This window comes from Pyrgilauda ruficollis, unplaced genomic scaffold, assembly GCF_017590135.1.
Source record: "Pyrgilauda ruficollis isolate IOZ18807 unplaced genomic scaffold, ASM1759013v1 scaffold10, whole genome shotgun sequence".
NCBI classification, from domain to species: Eukaryota; Metazoa; Chordata; class Aves; order Passeriformes; family Passeridae; genus Pyrgilauda; species Pyrgilauda ruficollis.
Genome location: NW_024508101.1, coordinates 5026115 through 5045356, shown reverse-complemented (window position 1 = coordinate 5045356; position 19242 = coordinate 5026115). Strand labels below are relative to the sequence as shown.

At 39.6% G+C, this 19242-nt stretch overlaps 1 protein-coding gene across 1 annotated transcript in view; it reads left to right on the top strand.

Annotated features, from left to right (window-relative positions):
- TAFA1 (TAFA chemokine like family member 1) overlaps positions 1-19242 on the top strand; it is a 206355-nt gene that overhangs the window by 151341 nt on the left and 35772 nt on the right. Inside the window, exon 3 of the mRNA XM_041464144.1 lies at positions 15669-15809. Within this exon, the coding sequence (XP_041320078.1) occupies positions 15669-15809 (141 nt within the window). The remainder of the gene's footprint in view (positions 1-15668; positions 15810-19242) is intronic.

Here is a 19242-nt window from a genome sequence, read left to right as displayed (position 1 = left end):
ACTATCAAATTAAAATTTATTTTTTACTGTTGGGTATCAACAAGTTGCAGTTTGGGGTGTTTTTTTTTGGTTTTTTTTGGTTTTTTTTTGTCCTCTTCCATTCACTTTATATTTCTATTTATTGAGTTCTGTTAACAGATATTAATTGGCTTCATTATTGGTTTAGATTTTTTAAATTGACAGCCAAAACTATCGGGAGGGGTGGGGTGGTTAGCTTAAACCTAAATTTAGTCCAAATGTTCACTTTGAATCTAAATTTCTCCAAGAAGTTTCAGTGCAGTTTTGCACTTCTCTTTTTTTTTTCACTTTGTTCTGATGCCCAAGTGCTTATTCTCCCTGTCCTGAGGAACAGAAGCAAAGCCATAAACCCATGAGCAGTTGACTGGGAAGCTGTGTGTCAGAAACTGGCCAGAGGTAGCAGAGCCACCATCAGTCCATCATGCTGATGACCAGCTGATGAAATTCACAGCAGAATAAAAAGAATTTCTAACTGAGTGAGGGTCAGTGAGTGAGGAACAGCAGCTGAGAGCTTGTTTGTCTCGGGCATTGATCAGTGCATATTTTCAATCATCTGAATCATCATCCTGTTTGAAGCAGTCAGGAATTTCTTTAGGACACAAAACCTCCAATATAAACATGGCTGAGTCCTGGAAGAAAACTGACAGAGACAACAGCTTTGTGCCATTTCTTTTGTTTGTATAATTAATGTTCAACATTAAGTGTTCACTGGGCTGACACATCCATGGTACCAGCAAAGTAAATTCATTCCAATGCAAACAGTTGCTCTTGTATTGTTTTTGGAGCTATACGGTACATTTGTTCAGCTCCTGGTAATACTTTAAAAGCTAATTAGTTTGAAAAGTAAACAAATATGCAAATATACATCAAGAAGTTCCAGTCTGTTGTCTCTGATGTTTTGGGTTGAAAAAACCGAAGAACAGAGAACCATGACTTCACTGAATTACTGACAGTGCTGTGGTTCCTATTTCCTGTTGATACTTTCTTTATCCAGACTAATAATTGACAATTCTGAACAATTCTATTATAAAATAATTGCAACCAATACTTCAATTTGTGCAAATTTTCAGCTGAAACAAGTCAATAAAACAGGGATAGTGGGGAGGAGCCCACAAGTGCCCAGGTGGGATATTTATGCACAAAGATAACAGAGCCCTCAGACAGCTTACCTACATCTGCCAGGGATGACAGACCTGAGACTGCTGTAGTGAAACCAGGTCCCCATCAGCATTTGGGAACCATGGTTGTTTCTGGATGCCACCCTGCTGGTATTCCATGAAGCTGTTCCTTGGGCATAACCAGTGAGCAGGAGGACAAAGTTAAGGCCTTCCAGATCTAGCCAGAAATCTAGATTTTTTTCAGTGATAAAGCTATGCATTTGACACTTAGACTCAAGAATGTCCAGTAACTTATCAAAGGCAGTAATTAGTGATGATGATGGCAATAATAATAATTCATTACCTTGATATAAGGGAGCTCCTGGTTCACATTTCTAAGGGAACAGTCAGGTTATAAAATCCTTAGTCAAAATTTATGCCAGGGGACCTCAATATTCTCTGACATGACAATTATTTAGGACCTGATGCTATCTCACTGGATTAGAAAGTTTCTCACAAGATTGTCTCCTGGTCTCAGAAAGTCCTGCCATTAGATTTTTGTTCCAGAATCATTAATTCACTATTCTGTCTCTCAGTAGGACACTGTGCTTGCACCTCCATCTCTTAGAATGGTCTTTTAGTCTAAAATTGTGGTTCCAGCATGGCTGAATTCTGTTTATTGATGTGGAAAAAAAAATCTGATCCTGAAAGTATTAACATATATATTCAGGTATTGAAGAGGTGATTTGTCCCACAGAGAGAATTATGATTTTTAAATAAGAGAAGGGCTGTGATGCGTGAGACTGTGAGGTGATTGCAATATCAATGGAGGAGAAGGGAAAAAAATGAACTTTCAAATTATTTTAGTAACCTTACTCACTCAATAGTATGTAAATTATTGTAATTTATTTAGATGAAATTTATGTAAGCAAGAGTATTTTTCTAGGTACGTTAACTTATCAGGAAAAGAATTTCTGTGAAGTTTCCTGAGGGTTTCTTTTTGTGGTGATTGAAACAAAACCCACGTCCTAAAGCTATTATTGTAGCAACAAGGATTTTCTGGCTGCATTACTTGTTCACAGATGGTTAGCCTTTGACATGGCAATGAGATTGTTCACTTCTGCAAGACGTTAGCACAGATCAATAAGAAAACTGTCTTACAGAGGGAGCACCTGTTTGTCAACCAAGGCTGCCTTAAAGGTATTGCTGATATTACATTTTTGTTTGTTCAGTGGAAGGCCAGTGGTTTCTCTGGCTGCAGGGTTAAATTCCTTCTTTGTTAGTGAGCAGTTTGATAGGAGAGCAAGAGGGAACAATTCCCACTGGAGCAAGAGGGAACCCACGTTTGCAGTGCTGGATAACTTGGTAGGTTGGGCTTGAAAATCTCTTCCTTTTACTCCATTTAGGGCCATGGCTATTGCAAGTGCTAGTTTAGTTTTCTGCCAAGCAAAAAAGCATCTTTTAGGTTTTAAAAGAAACATTTGGGGATGGCTTTATCCACAGGAAACGGGGCCTCTGCCAGTTTACCAGTGACAGTAAAATATGTGTTACAACACGTATCACTGAAGTACAAGGCTCATAATACAAAGGATCAGAAAAATCTGAAGGCCCAGGAAATAATGTGAGTGTATCTAGGGGGGAAAAGTGAACTAATATACGTGGGGAAAAGAAGTATTCAAGCAGTAATGCTGGAAAATTGCCAGCTACTACAATGGGGATGGAAAAAATAGGAAAGTGATGGCATTTTCTCCTAGAGCAGGAGGTAATAGTGTCTTTCCTTGTTGAGAACACTGCTGGGAAGCACAGAGCACCATTTCAATTAGATATGGCATTCCTCTCCCATCTCAGACTGTTGGCTTTCTATTTTTGTTGGATTCTATTACAGAGCATCTGCCTCTCTTTCTACACCCTGTTTTTTATTCATTGTCCATCTCCACAGTGCTGACGTGCCCAGGCAGTAATAAATACCAATGTATCTGGTAGTTTATACACTGGTGATCAAATATTCTTGAAACTTTATTAACTTGTGCTGGTTGTCTGTGTTTTAGTTAATAGTACTGAAGAGCTGACTAGAGATAAATGCTGGATTGGGAAAATAGGGCAGATTTTCTCTCTTGAATGGAGATAATAATACTCATCCAATTTACAGCACAGCATTTCTATCACTTTTAATAATAATGTAATTGTTATATAGTGGAATTTTAAAAACATCAGTGATGTCAGTGATGCTGAGAAGAGCGGTGGACATCAGTAAGGTGATGGGGACAGGCTCTTGAAGAAAGGTGAAGTGAAGCAGCAAAGGCACAGCTTGTCTAAGTGGTGATAATGATGATGGGGGATGTGATGACCATCTGAAACATATCTGACATCTGTAAATGTGGAACAGGGAATAGCTGTGTTCAGTTGGTCATAGCATCACAATTAGTGTTAATGAGGAAAACTGAGCAAAAGAAAACAGAACATTCTTTTTCTGCTCAGCCCAATGGCAGATCCCATTAAACACTAGAATGGCATCTTCAAAGAATCCCCTGTTGTACCAGCAGAAGTCCAATTGCTTAAATAATGAGAAAATAAATTGGGCAAGATGCTCATGAGTGTGTGGAGGGCAACATTTTGATATTGGGAAAGAATTGGGCAAGATGACCTCTTCTGCTTCTAATTAACCACCACACCATTAAGGAGAGTTGGCAGAGCTGTCTTATTTCAGTTTACAGGCCTTTCTCTTTTTTTTCTTCTTTTTTTTCCCTAATGAAAGCCCAGTTTATAGCCAACATTGTCCAAAACTTTTAAGAGTGGATGGAAATGCAGCAGCTGAACTGAGGGGTCAGAGCACTGGGGTCGTTTCTCTGGTGGGGCTCACCTGGAGCTGGATCCTCATGAGCCCTTAAACCTGAGCTCTCTGAAGCAAAACCTTGGGGTTTGAGTGAAATGGGGTTTTTCCAGCTAGCTCAAAAGTGGACCAAGCTGGACATGAATCAGGACAAGTCTAAAGCCAAGGGAAGAGGGACACTTTGGAGGCAGTGCTGGAATTAGCACAGAATCACAGAATTAGCAGCACATCAGGGGGGCTGCTTCTCCTCAGGAAGCTGCAGCACCTGCACAGGACACGTGCATGTATCTTTTTTCTTTTTGCATAATTTCCCTGGAATAGATCACTTGGATTATTTTGGAGCAAAAGTTGAATTTCTTTTTTATCTTAATGCAAAATGGTTTCTTTGTGACCGTAAGAGACATAGCTAAAATAATTCCTTACTTCCTTCTTTGTCTGGACGTCAGCTTTCATGACATTTTCCCCTTTCTGGTGATGATGTGAGTGTGGTATAGTCTATTGGCTGCAGTGCTACATAGGAAATGACTAAAAGCAGTTGAGTTATGTGAATTATAACACACGCTGAGACAGGGATTTTATCTTGAGTTGAAATTTATTGACATTGGCCTGTGAAATGTCAATGTTTTTCATCAAAAATATTTTCGTTTTTAAATAAATCTGTTTAAAAAGCAACTTTTAATTGAAAAATTGCATTCCAAATTCTCTTAGATAGTGTTTGGATGAATCCTGATCATCACCAAGAGTAAACAGGGGAGAGAAGAATAAATGTGTTTTCTGCCTGGCCTCTTAGGTTCCACTAACTGCAGAGCTCCCTGCATACAGCTACTGTTTAACTATTAAAAAATAAACTAATATTCATTTCAAGCCAATGTTGTAATGTCACATGTTGCTTTCAAATTAGGAAATTATTTGCTCACTAGACTTCCCGTATTTCCACTGGAGTATGCAGCCCTTTTTATTCACATTATAAAGGAACAGAGTGCACTGGATTGCACATGTATTCAAAGGAGCAGTACAAATCTGAACAGCAGCCAGGTGATCAATTATTAGGAGGCAGCACTGCATTGTGTTGTTCATCAGGAGCTTCCAGAGAAAAGAGAAAGAAATTGTCAGAGAGAGAAACATTCAATGCAGTTTTTAAAAAAAGGTAAAGAGGGGGAGAGAGAGAGAGAGTGGAGAACCAGAATAAATCAGGGTTACAATTGTATGCAGAGAGCTGGAGTGGAAAGACAGAGCAAATCATGGTGGCAGGAAATAAAATATTGCTCATCAACAGAAACAGGGAGGAGAAAGACATCCAAACACAGAGACTCGTGCAAAAAAAAAGCAGCTCAGGATAGTGACTGTGGAAAAATGTAGGAGAACAGAGGTTTGGGAAGTGATTAAAGTACTATGGAAAAAGGAAATCAGTCAGACTTGCTTTGTTTGAGATGAACTTCACCAGAACAAAACCAAATGAAAAAAATAAGAGGTCCCAAAAGCTATCATTAAATAAAATATTGCCATTGTCCTCTCCTTTTAAACTTGCTAATTCATAACCACAGTAGAGTACCCTCAGTGAGGAGGAGGCAACTGCCCTCCCACTGAGGCTTCCCACAGAAGTGACTGCAGATGAGGTCAATTTTGAGAAAAATACGGTCTGAGTCCACTTCATCCTCTGCTTCCTCCTCTTCCTCAGCCATAGTTTGGTCCTGACCAGAAGTAAAACAGCTCAATCATGCTTCAGTCTGGAGGGAATAGATCATTGTGAGAGGGAATTTTTAAACTTGTTAATTCATAACCACAGTAGAGTACCCTGAAAGTTAAAATATGTTATTTTGAGGGAGAATTCTTTGACTTGTTAATTCATAACTGAAGTATAGTAGCCTGAAAGTTAAAATATTGCTGCTCACATACCCAGTTCCTAACATTTACTGAAGTGCTTGACTGTGCTTGAAGCTAAATAAGGTTCAGAAATGAGTGTGCTGCAAATTCCTTAGGCTGGAGACTACCAGGTTCTTCTGCTACGGATAATGAATGCAGTGTAAAATGCTTTCCATGCTAAAACAACTGATTGCTTCTGAGCCTTTGATCCTGTCCCTTGTCCTTCTGCTCCACTGTGCAGCCAGTTCCTGGCAAAGGAATGGTTTTTTGCTCAAATGCAGGACCAGCTGCTGGCGGTCACGGTATGAATAATTCTAGAAATATATGGGGTGGGATAATGGGCACAGTTGTCCTCTGAAAAATGCCTGGGAAGTGATTGCTTGGCATTGCTCAGCTGCTGCAGAGGACGGGATTTACTGCTGCTGCTCATCACACACAGCTCCTTACAGTGACTTTGGCTTGCACATGCTGTAACTTGCAGTCTTTGTGTTCCTTCTCATGGATCTTGTAGGACGTGGTCAACCCCATAGATGAAAATGTTGTTGCCACCATGGCTAGTCAATTCATCCATAAGAGATCCCATTAAAAACACTTTGATCCCACACTGACTTCTCAGTTTTACACATTGGCCAAATTTGTTTAGACCCATTCCTTCCTATTACTTTATTTATTGCCACTCACTGGAAGATTAATGCAGCCACTGCACTGGTTATAATTCTCTCTATCAGTCTGTCTGTAGTATCTGTGCAATCCCAGCTCTTCATCACTGTGCATTCTTTATGGATCACATTACTTTCACCACTCCTTATCTAACTACTTCATAAAAGCATCTCACACATTTATAAAGCATGACAAGAGCATTACCATAAACTATGCCACTGTGCTCAGTAAACACATCATAGGCTCTCCATAGGCTAATCACCTTAGTGGATAAAATTATCTGGGGATGAATTTATCTGCAACCATCACATCAAAAGATGAACTTTATAGAGCAATATTGTTTTGCTTTTCCACAAGGATTTAAGATCCTTGAATCATTTTGTGATGACTCAAAGCCTGAGTTAGAAAGTTGGTTTTTCAGGAGCTGCTTTGTAATCGGTGGATTGTTTTATAAATATTTTTTTTTAAATCCTGAAAGTGTGACATTTTCATGTACCATATGAAAAATTCAAAGGACGCATCATGAGCATAATAAGAACTTTTGAGTCTCTTTTAAGGCTGAAGAGAAAATTAAGATGGTTTTCCAGTTTGGAGAAGTTTGGAGATGAAGGTATTCAATAAATGTATTAGGCAGTTTTAGAGATTTGGTGCTTGGGGAAAGCCTGTTGGGCATAAGTGAGACACTGTCAGGACCAAGCTGTACTTGCATAGTTGACATAGAATAATTTCTAAATCCTTTCTTAGTAACCACTTCTCATGCACATTTCTGTATTCATTTCTCATCAGCAGCTGTGACTGAATTACTTATTTCTTATCAACTTAATTATGCCATCCAAAAAGAGAATAGTCCTGTCTTTTTCATTGTGTGTTTTTCCTGAAACTTAACACTGATTCTTTGGATGTCTTTTGCTGGCAGCATTTAGAACAACATTGTGAGGTTCCAAGAACAATGTTCTGTGATTCACTCAAATTTTATTGTGAGGGTATTTTCAGGCCTAATTCCACTTTGGATTTTCACTCTTCTCTGGCAAGGAACTAGAGATGTCAGTATTGGAAATGCCCATTTCTGTTCAGCAGCAGAGATCTGCATTTCTCCACAGCTTTGATACCTAGAAAATTTGTTCTGGGCAAGAATTGTGCAGCTGCAAAGCAATGATCAGAACAGCACAGCAGGTCTTTTTAATCTCTAGTTTATACTGCTGCCTGCAATTTAACTTATAGGAGGAGCACTGCTTCAATGCAGGCACATTACATCTATTTTGTCCAAATTCGTGTTTTTTATCCTCTCTGACATATCAAATATTAAATTTTCCAAACCACCCAAGTGACTAAGAGCATGAATTTTTTTTTAAAGGTACTTACAAGATTTTATGCTCAGCCTTACTGGCATACATCATTTAGACCAAGACATCCTATTTACAAGTGATATAGACTTCTAGGAGTGTCATATCTCACTGAAAGTCAATGAAATTTAAAGTCATAATGCTTATTACTTTTTGATATGGAACTTCAGTTATTTCTCAAAAGTAACATTCTTCTCTTTCTGAATTAAGTCCTGCCTCTTCACACACGTCTCTCAATGGCATTCCAGAGCTGTAAATTCCACCAAGACTTCTAATTTCTAACCTCCATTTCTCAAAGTTGCTGTAAGTCGGCCTCCCTTTGAAGTAAAAAAAAATCTCATTAAAAGACTGAAGATCCCCACTAAGAGAACATTGAATTCTTGCCTGCCTCGTGAGTTACACGTCTGGGTTTTGTAGTTCATCAATACAGGAGTGCTGATAGTCCTTATCACAATTCCCTGTGACAAAAAAGCAACCAGTCCTGTGGGGAGTGGCTGTGGCCCTGGCAGGGACAGCTCCATGCACAAGAGGTGGGATTTTCTCATAGATTCTGTCCTTTTGGGAGTATATTTTACACAGGCATGAAAAATGCTAATTAAAACTACTCATAAGCTTGCTTAAATAAAATTGGGAGCAGATTCCTCATCATCATTCCTCTCCAGCCAGCCTTGCCCTGTCGCCGCCTCGCCTTCCCAGCCTTGCTGGTTATTCCTCTGCCTTTGGAGCTGCAGTGTGCCAGAGGCAGGAGCTGCTAGAAGCCTGCCTTGTTGTTCTGGAGACCATTTTCACTTTGATTCATCTGTAAGAGGCTTTTTAAATTATTTTTTTATATGTATAAGAATAAGGTCCTGCGCAAATTTCTCAGGAGATCAATTTGCAAGGCTCTTTAGTAGAAAAACCTATTCTCTGGTGTGTGTATTGGTTTGATATGGAAATCCATAAGCCAGCCCAAGATCCAAGCACAGCTCACATGCTGGTGTGCTCTGGGTTTTCCTTGTGAGTTCAAGAGCAGAATCCATACCATTTCTCCTTTACAGAAAATACGTATTTTTAATTTCTGTGAATAAACCAGTTTGTGAGGATCAGAGTCTAATCTGTTCTGGGTGTAAGTATAAGAATCTGTTACTCTCTCAGATAGAAGCCTCCTGTGGCTGATGGCAAAGAGCATTAGCAGAAAATTGAAAAAGACTACAAATCCTTGTGCTAATTAAAGCTTTGCATATCCCTGCTTCCCCTATTATACTGAATGGGAAATAAAATACAAATGGAAAAAAAAAGTTAATATTAAATTGAAATATTGACATTCTGCTGAACAAAATATTTTAAAGATTTTATTTTCCTCTAGAAGTTCTTTTGGTTTTCATTTTTGCAGAAAAGTTTTATTTCATGAAAACGGCCTTATCTGTCAAGATTACTCTCAGAAACTTAAGAGTTTCTAAGATAAATAACCAGAGATGCCTGTGAGAATGCACATTGCCCCTCTTAGCGCAGGAATTCTCACTCCAGAATCTATCAGACCTTTGGCTGAGTGTGAAATGGATTTTCACAGGTACCTGACTTGCTTGGTCCAGCAGCTCTTCTCCAAATTCTGACCATGAGCCAGCAGAAAGCAAGACAATCTCATTATTTGCCTTGCTCAAAATGGGAATGTCGTGCCATCACACAGGAACTGGGGCCTCAACCTGCAGGAATGTTGCAGCATCCCATGGGCTCTGTCCTGTGGGCTCTCAGAGCTGGGACCTCCAGGAGTGCTCTTTAAGTGACCTGGACATCAGAAGAATCTCTGTAGGGTTTTAAAGTTTAACACGAGGTGCATTTCCAAGGGAAAACAAATTTCATTCACTAGCCATGGTCTTCTTGTTCTGTTTTGCTGTAGAGAAGCAGCAGTTTCTTGAGGGGGTACTCTGTGTCTCCAGAACCCTTTCACAGCAGCAGCAGCATTTGAGAAAATAATATCCCAACCCAAAATTTAATGACCCACAGTGGGAGTCACTTATGTTGCTGCTGTTGCATGGAATCTTCCCAAAATGAAAATTATAATATAGATCTTGCATAATGAACAACAAAATACTGAATATTAATCAAAATATAAATAGTAATTTAGGGAACAGACCAGTGCAGTTTATTCTGATCCACTGGACTAAAAAAAAAATCTACTGTATATGAGGGGACTTGCAGAGCATGTGTGGAACATTCCAAATTCTCATGGTTATGGTAATTCCACGTCTAAAGAATAACTCATCAGTTTATTTGTGTCTGTTATCATAATGGAAAGTGGTTAAGTAAGGAGTAATGCTGATGGGTTATACTTAGGTCAATTTTTTGATGGTGCCTTTGTTACATCAGGTTTATGAGCCAAGTTCAGCTGTTTTGTGACTTCATTGATGGTCAAGTTAACCTTGACCTTGTGAAAATGAGTGAAAACCCTAAGCCTTCTCTGATTGCTCTGAAATGCATCCTATAAGCTTGATCCTTTTCCTTCTGGATCAGATACACAATGTCAGAGGATTGTATGTAAAAGAAAAATTGGAGTGTAATTGCTCTGTGACTATGAGGAGTCTTTTATTTGTTCACTTGTGAAGTGGCTCATGGTATAGCATGGGACTTTGTTTTTCCATCTGTTACATATTCCTGTCAGAAGCAAAAATGCTGCTTTCTAAGTTCCATAGTAGTGGCTTATTATTTCTTAAAGTAAAGTATAGTATTTTCCCCTGTGCACAGTGTAGTCTGCAGTTCTGGCACATTAGCTGGCATAAACATTTTGATTAAAGCTTATGAATCTATTAATTACACCTGGGAAGTTTCCAAAGCTTATTCAAACTGAAAACTCTTTAAACTGCAGCCCCCAAACCTGAATTCTTTATAGTAAATGTAAAAAAAAAAAAAAAATGGCTGTCACAGGGTTCTTTTTCCTTTCTTTCCTTTGTTGTATAAAGACATGGGGTGGAGAGTGTGCAAATTTTTATATCCATTTGTTTCTGGGAGCAATTTTTCAGCAAGTCTACAAGTGTCTGAAGAATTTTTGCTGTCATGTTGTTAAACATCTGCTTGGAGTCTATAGAACTTAAATTCTCTCCTAAATTTCCTCTGTTCTCCTAGATCTAGCAGCAGCATCTGCACATACTTAAGCATTTTCAGAATAACATATGGGTCTCCGACCTTAGCAGGATGATAGCACTGGCACTAAGACTGGATACTTGAAGCTGTTACAAATAAATAGAGCTACCACAAACCAGCTATAGTCCTAATGAACTGTCTGGAAATGTTGATAAAATTGGTCCATATGATTTCTTTTGCTCATATTCCCACTGGTGATTCACCAGTGGTGTAACAGAGGCAGAATTTGGCCAGCAAAGCCCATGATGTGTTTTGGGCACCATTATTTTTTTGCAAGTAGCAGGAGCAGATTCTTACAACAACCTTCCTCTGGATTAGGCTGTGAGGTGCATTTGCAATGAGCTAGAAGCAAATGTAACAGAGGATCTGAATTCTAAAATCACTGGGTGTGTGACCCTGAGAAGAAAGGCACATCTTATCTGTCAGCAGGCTCTGCCAGTGCCAAACAGCCCAAGAAGTCTCACCAAAGCTCTGCTCTGCTCATGCATTCATGCACACATGCATTCATTATGATTGACCTGCCCTAGGAAGGTCCATTAAGTGGAACTCATTTCAAGCACAGATGGTCCTGAATAGCTTAATGTCTGTCTGGTGGCCAGAATAAGTGAATTCTTGATGGCCTTAGACTTCTGATCACATACATGCAGCCAAGGAGGAAATGAAAACATGTTTATCATTTTGATAAACAACCACTCTCATTGCTGCAGGACACTCCATGTAACTCAGCAGAGTCAAATACTATTAAATTGTCATCACTGTCAAAGAGAGAACGTATAAGTTTTGCTACCTGAGTCATAGTTAATGACTTCCACAATGTATAACACAAATCAGTAGTGCTGTTTGCCTTTTTTATGTTTGTTTACTGATAAGTTCAGGCTTGGCTGGAATGCAGAGGCAAGTTATAATTTTGAAGTGCAAAATATGCTTTTATTATTACCTCCTAGCTGGAGGTATAAAAAACAGAGATGACTAGAAGATGGCTTTTTGGCTTCTGCCAGGCATGCACTCAGACCTTATAGGTGATTAGACATTTTAAATCACAGCCTCCCACAGCAGACTCATACAGATGATAAAATATTTCACTCTGTTGTGTGTAAACTCAAGGTGGCTTTATAACAGAGACAAAAATGAGCATTATTTCAGGAGTTAGTGTCCTCCAATTAGAACAAAACCATTTGCAGGGGTAACACACAGTTGTCTCTGTTTTACAGCAAGAATGATCCATTAATTCTACAGTTTTCTGTTTGAAGTTGGTGCAGAACAAGGGTTTCTGGAAGGCTGGGGAATATGGGCAGAGTTGCAATGACACAGAGAGTTGCCATCTTCTACATGCCAGGATCCTCCCTGGCAGGCAGTTCTGTCCCTCTGGCTTTGGTCACATTTCCTCCATGCAAAGCTGAGCCCTCCTGTGAACTGAGTGCTCAGAAAGGATCAGCTGTTCTCACTATCAAATCCTGCTGATGTTTGGTGTGAAGAAGGTATAAGTCAGAACAGGATATTTTCATTCACCTCTGAAGCTTCTTGAAGGAAGATCAATGCTCTTCCTGGTCTGCAAGTTCCAATTCCATTTCTGATCTTCTGGTTTTCTTGGTGCAGAAAGAAATTATTTAAAAAAAAAAAAAAGGCAGGTGGATAAAACAGCCACTTCATGAAATGTAACTGTCAACATAACATTCAGAAGACATTTACTTTGAGGATTTTTAGGCCCCTTTCCTCTCCTTTTAAATTCAATGGCAAATCCCCTATTGACTTGAATGAGTTGGATGAGACTATTGTTGTGGAATCAAAGCCAGAAGCTACTGTAGCTCAATAGACCATAAACTTCAAAAAACAGAGACATTTGTGGGGTTTATGACAAGGATTCAAACTTTTGCTGCACTCACAGCCTATCAAGTCAATAATTCCCATTTTTTTTCAGAACTCCCAGCCATGTAATATCTTGCCCAATCTTCCCATAATCCAGGTGAACCATTAAGGGAAAAAAAATGGCTCAGGAAATTCATCACATATTGAAATAGAGTATTTTTGGTGCTCTCCAGCCCCCTCCCTCCCCCAAAAGATGTTGGAAATAAAAAATAAAAATCACAGAATGCAAAGGTATTTCACATATCCATCTGAACACATTGAGTGGTTTTCAGTGGAAACTGAAGATGGATTTGTGTTTCTCTCCCCACTCAATTAATTTCCTCATTTATGCAGCTGAAGTAGATTTAAATAGAACCTCCCACCCTCAGTATATTCATGGTATATATGTTTCTGTGAATGATGTAGTAAGGAGTATGCTTTTTCAATTAGTTTTTTTTTTCCTATTCTCACTGTGCCCATTTATATCTGTCTCTATTGCCATTTTGTATCTGGATTTTTAAAAGTCTCACATGTACATGCATGGTTGGTAAAATCCATACAAGAAAACACATTGCATGCAATGTTACCGTAGACTAAACATGCTTTAATGCAAATTTCTGATCCCACTGAACAGATTTTTCAGGAAAACAGGCTGTATAACCTCCAGAATTTTCTCCATGTGAGGTGGAGTTTTTTCTTCTCTATCAGCACTGGAAGGGGTCTTTCTATTATTATAATTATTAATATTTGCATACTTTTATAGACTATGTAGATAAAACTTCCAATTAATGTATTTAATGTTCTAGCAGTTTAAAAAAATGGTTTTTCATTGCTTTTATAGTGTCATTATGTTTTGCCCCTCCTAAACAACTACAGAATTTGAGCTAAATTCATTACTGCTCCAGCAACTTGAGCTTCCACATAACAATTAAAAGGTGTTATAAAGCTTTTCCACCACAACCCATTATTTTGAATAGATAACCAAATAAGCAAGACTAGGTCATGTGGTTCTTAGTACTCATACAGCAAATTTATACAGAAAATTAAACATTTAGGTTATGCACAAATATTTACCACACAGTCTGTGTAGTCTAAAATTAGAAATGCTTATTACTGTGTACATTATCTTTATTGTTGAAGTTGCAATCAATATAATCACAAATCTCTCTTCTCCTAGGGCATGACCATAAGATGGATTAAACCAATGAGAATCTTTTCATTGCTTTCAATATGATTTGGATAGGGGAACAGGGAGTTTGTGTGAAGGATTACTTCATAGAAAATGCAAGCATTTGGGGCTGAGTTGATTATCACAATTCCTCTTCCTCCTGAGATACACTCCAAAGCCCATTTGTCAGAGGATGGCTCTCTGAATTGTTGGGATCTCTCTTTTTTTGACACCTATTGGCTTTCACAAAGCTTGTGTCAGCAGCCCAAACACACCTAATAACTAAGAGGTGCAGCAGCATGTCTCTCCAGATGACTTCAGTGTTTACTACAGAGTTCATCTCATGCTTGCAAACTCCCCCATATTACCAACATCAGGCAAGGCAGAATCCTTCCTGCCTATCTGCCCAGTGCTTCATTAAAAATGCCACATTTGTAGAAACCCCAGGATTCACTCCTGGAAGGGAAATGCCACTGGACTGCCAGACCTCTACCAAAACCCCTTGTTGACAGCCAGATGTGGATCAGCATCTCCACACTTCTTATTCTCCTACCTGGCCACACAGCACACAGTGTCAAAAGCTCTCAATATTCTTTCAAAAAGAGTGAAATCCAAAGATAGGAGTAATGTGGTTTATGCTGTAGTAAAAGCAGCATGCACTTAGCAATTCTTAATGGCATGAAGAAATAAAGCTCTTCTAGAAAATCTCACACATCCTGCCCTTCAGTGGGCAGCACATGAGGTTTTGTACTAAGCTGAAGCAAACCCTGCCAAATTTGTGCTGCAATTTCAGAAAGCAGTCAGGTATCTGTGGGGAACAGCCTGACACCATTAAACAGTCAGTGATTGTGAGCTGAATGCAATCTGAACTGAGGAATGGAGAAATTACCTGGGCAGGGCATTAGCCCACCGTGGTGTTTGTCTCCTTGCAGAGCAGAGGTGAAGGGGAATGGCACACCTGGCACTTCATTTCTGTGCTCAGCATATGGCACAAACACCAAGCCTTCATAAGTCCAAAGCCACCGTGGATCTGTTGATCACTCCCCTGTGCTCTCCTTCTAATAAAACTATTGCAAATGCTCAGAAAGAGCAATTAGGGAGGAGATAAAATAAACCTGATGATCTCACTCACAATGGAAATGTTTCCTGCCTTAAATCTGATAATCTAGTGAGTGGGGGAGCAAAGGGAAGTGCTGTTGAGCCACCCTGTAGTCTGGGGAGACTGTCATTCCCTAAGGGCTGAGTACTAGCACAGAATCAAATATTTGGAGAAAAATCTTATTTCTAGATGGATTCCCTTAGTCTCTGTCCTTGTATGAAAAAATATTAGGGGAGAGGCCTCCTATATTACAAGCATAAAACCAGCCAACAGTGGCTGCACATTTTCTGTAGTATTTTACCTATATTTCTTCAGGCCCAGACATCGACAACATTACTTTTAGGCCAAAAATTATGTGGGTGTCACAGAGACTTCTAATATAAGAAAGGCAAGGGAACTTATCTACATTTTCTGTTAAAAATGTAGTGTAATAGTACCTGGCTTGTTTGGGAGCACACAAAAAGACAGAAATAAAACTGTAATCCCATCTGTACAGAAGCTGGGCAGAGGCACAGACAGGAGCACGCCTGGGTGCTTTGATTAGCCACTGCTGCTCTTCCTAATCAGAGTGTCAATATTCTCTTTTTCTTTTTTTTTTTCCTTTTTTCTTTTTTTTTTTTTTTGCCAGAAGGAGGAACGTGTGAAGTTATAGCAGCACACAGATGCTGTAATAAGAATCGAATTGAGGAAAGATCACAAACAGTAAAATGCTCCTGTCTACCTGGGAAAGTGGCTGGGACTACAAGAAACAGACCTTCCTGTGTTGATGGCAAGTAGCTCCTCCTGTGTATATGTTTCTGTTTGTGTACCATCCATTACAGCTAGAAAGCTGTAAGTCCACAGATTGTGCATAGGAATTTTGTTGTGTTCTTTATTTAATGAAATAGAAAAATCTATAAGTATATATTTAGACCACTTTCTTGCTACTTCAGTGCATAGTTCTGTGCACATGGATGATGTTAAGATTTACCTGAAAACTGTAAGAATATTGCCCAGTATGGATGCTTTGATGAGTATGAGGGATTTATTATTGATAAATACCTGGATAAAATTATCCCTTGAGTCACTTCATGGGGCCGCTTCGGTGCCACATTAGTTTTGATTCATAAATATTTCAAAGGACAACTGCTCTTCATTTTGATTTAATTAGTCATTTGGAAAGTCAATGGCAAGATAACATAAATAAATGAATTTTGTATTCTAGTCCTGAAACAAACATTACAGAAAGCAGGAAAAAAATCTTTGTCTTTTAAAATCACTGCTGCTGTTGCTTGTCATGGGGATTTGGTTTTTTAATTTTTTTTTTTCTGAAAGAAAAGCACTCTGTTATTTGTGTCTGGGTTTCATATGAGGTTTAGCTCCACAGGGTGTTTTCCTCTTGAGCTCCCCTGCCAGCACTGCAAGGTGAAATCACACAGCAGTCAGGGAGAGAGCCACGGCTGGGAAGTGCTTAGCAAAATACAAATCTCATAAGAAGATGGGGAGTAAGTGGTACTAATCCCATTAGTTACCCTTCCCAAACAAGCTGCTCTGTGCTGCAGAATCCCTCAGTGCAGCAGCTTTGTGGAATGGAGTATCTTGTTAAAATCCCTCGCTGTTCTTTTTGGTGAACGTTGTGTTGTTTGTAGAGCCCACAGGTGCTTCAGAGAGCCACAGGATGGTTTTGTGCAGCACTGTAGGCTCTGTGCTGGGCTCTCCTCACTCTTTCCATGCTGGAATCCCATGGGTAATGGTGTCTCTGCCAGTTTTGGGAGCACCCACAGTTTCCTCTTTGGGTCTGTGTTTGGCAATCAGCTTCACCCCAGGCGAGAGTGGGGAGCTCTGCCAGCAAATACTGGGAAAAATGTTCTCTTCTGGGTACCTTTCCTCAATATCAGGCTGCCAAGGCATTAGAATGGAGCAGGGAGTGGTCCAGTGTAGCTCAGACAGGAGTTGTAGTTAGACAGGAATATTGGTGGGTGTTGTGGAATGGAATATTGTGCAGACAAAGATCATTCTTGCAGATTTGACAAGAAGGTGAAAGATTAGGGGCTGCCTTAGAGGAATGAGAACCTCGTGTTTCCTCAGCAGGTATTTCTGGCATGTGGATATCTGGTTTATATATTAAAGATATGAAAGGAAATGTTTTATTATTTAAAAAACACATTCAAATTTTTAAATTATGAAGCAGTATTTCATAGCTTGTTACACTGGGAGTGCAATTCAGCTTCTGAACTCATGATTAAAACCATGCTATGAATGCACCTGTGAATGATTATGCTTTAGTCCACAACCTGTCATTCTGTTATTGCCTAATTACCCTGATAAAAAGAAGCTTTTCTTTTTCTGCTAAGCACACTCATAAAACTGTAGGTGAAAACTACAGCTGGTTGTAACCAAAGATCATCTGTACAAGCCTTGAAGAATTTCATGTTCTTCATCAGGTCATGAAATACAGAGGCAGCAGATAAAGCACAGAGACACCATTAATTCAGCCCTCATAACTCTGTTCAGAGAAGAGAAGCTCAAAGAGTGCTGTGTGAAGAAAAAAGTCAGGTGCAGGTGTGGACTGGAGCCTAATTGCTCTGTCAGGATTACAATAAAGAGAAATGTTATTGTCTGGAATTTTGAAAGGCGTTAGGATAAAACAATGGCTAATATGAAAGTGTAAGGCAAGTCCCATTGAAGTCACTGGTAAGACTCACTGTGACTTCAAAGCCAGCAAACGTGAACTACAAAGGAATGTCTTCCCCTTTCAAGTTTGGTTGTAGCCAGCCCATAGCTGCTTTTGTAGATGGTTGGAGAACAGTTCAAAAGCCCAATATGCTGCTGGTAAAAATTAATCCAAGGGACATTTGCTTCGGCCTTTGTTTTATCCCAGACTTTGCTTTGTGGCTTTTGACATACTGACCTGGTTTAAGTCAAAACTTTTACCAATTTGGTGGTTCTGTTCTTGTAAAGACAAACTCCCAAAACTTCCCATGGGAGTCCCACTGACGTCAGTGCTTAAACTCACACAAAGATTTGGGATTTGCTGTTTATTTTGTGCATGAGAACATTTCAAAAGGTCACCTGCAACTTTCTACCTTCTTTGTTAACCATATTGAAAGGTTTCAGGCCAGTTAATCTCACACTGGGTTTTATTTACAGTGTGTAAATGTATATAATTTCAAGCCATAATGTGTCACTAAGAAATCTTGCTTGAGTCCTAAATATCCCCAGGTGTTCAGGTGAACCCATATATTCACACCCAAACAAAGACATAACTTCTGAGAGGTGGCAAGGACTGGGAGACCCCTGTGAGCAGTTTGGCTGTTGGCTGATGATCACCTTGTGCCATCTCCACCCCATGGCTACGTATTAGTGTGTATAAAGCAGGCTGAACCTCAGTGTTGCCCTGCCACACCGTGACTTAATGGTATTGGGATCAAGCTTTTGGTGCTTCCCAGTTAAATTTCATCAGAGAACACCTCATCAAGGCTGCTGCTTTGGCAGTTTGAGTCCATGTTGCAGAGGAAAGATTGCATTGCCTTCTACTCCTACCAGCTATTGCTCTGGGACACAGCTGGGCTGTGTGGAGAGCTGGCTTTGTTTTCTCTTTCAGAGAACACAATTATTTGTAGGAGCCATCTTAACATTTTTAATAAATGTCAGGGCTGATGAATGGTCCTTTGTCCCTTTTGTTGTGAGATCTGATCATGGGTAGCACACCATCCCAGTACTCAGGGCTGTTATGCAGTCCTCCCTGCATAGAACAAAATTCAGGCTAAGGTTGTTTGTACTGTGAAGGGCATGAAGTTGATGTGTAGTCCCAAGCATCACTTCCTGCCAGGTCCAGCAAACTTTTTCTTTGGGGTCTCATCTTATTAAAGTATGGTGAGGCCAGGCCATGGCAGCCTCAGAAGTCATAAATGATTCTTTGTGGCTCATTCAATAGACTCTGTCCTAAAAGCTGCCTCCATCACCAGTGAATTGTGCAGTAGCAACAGTGGGAGCAAAACAAAAGCCAAACCTTGCCATGAAACACAGACACCAGTTTCTGTTTCTTTGCCTATTTTGTTGCACATTTACGTTCATGATTCCCTTCACTACTTCAAGGTCTTTTTGGTTTGAAGGATGGTTTGAAATGCTCCCTTTCCTCTCTACAATTTATCTTGCCTGCCACTTGGCCACAGCATATACCATGGGCATCAGGCTGCTCAGCTCTCTGCCATGGATATTAT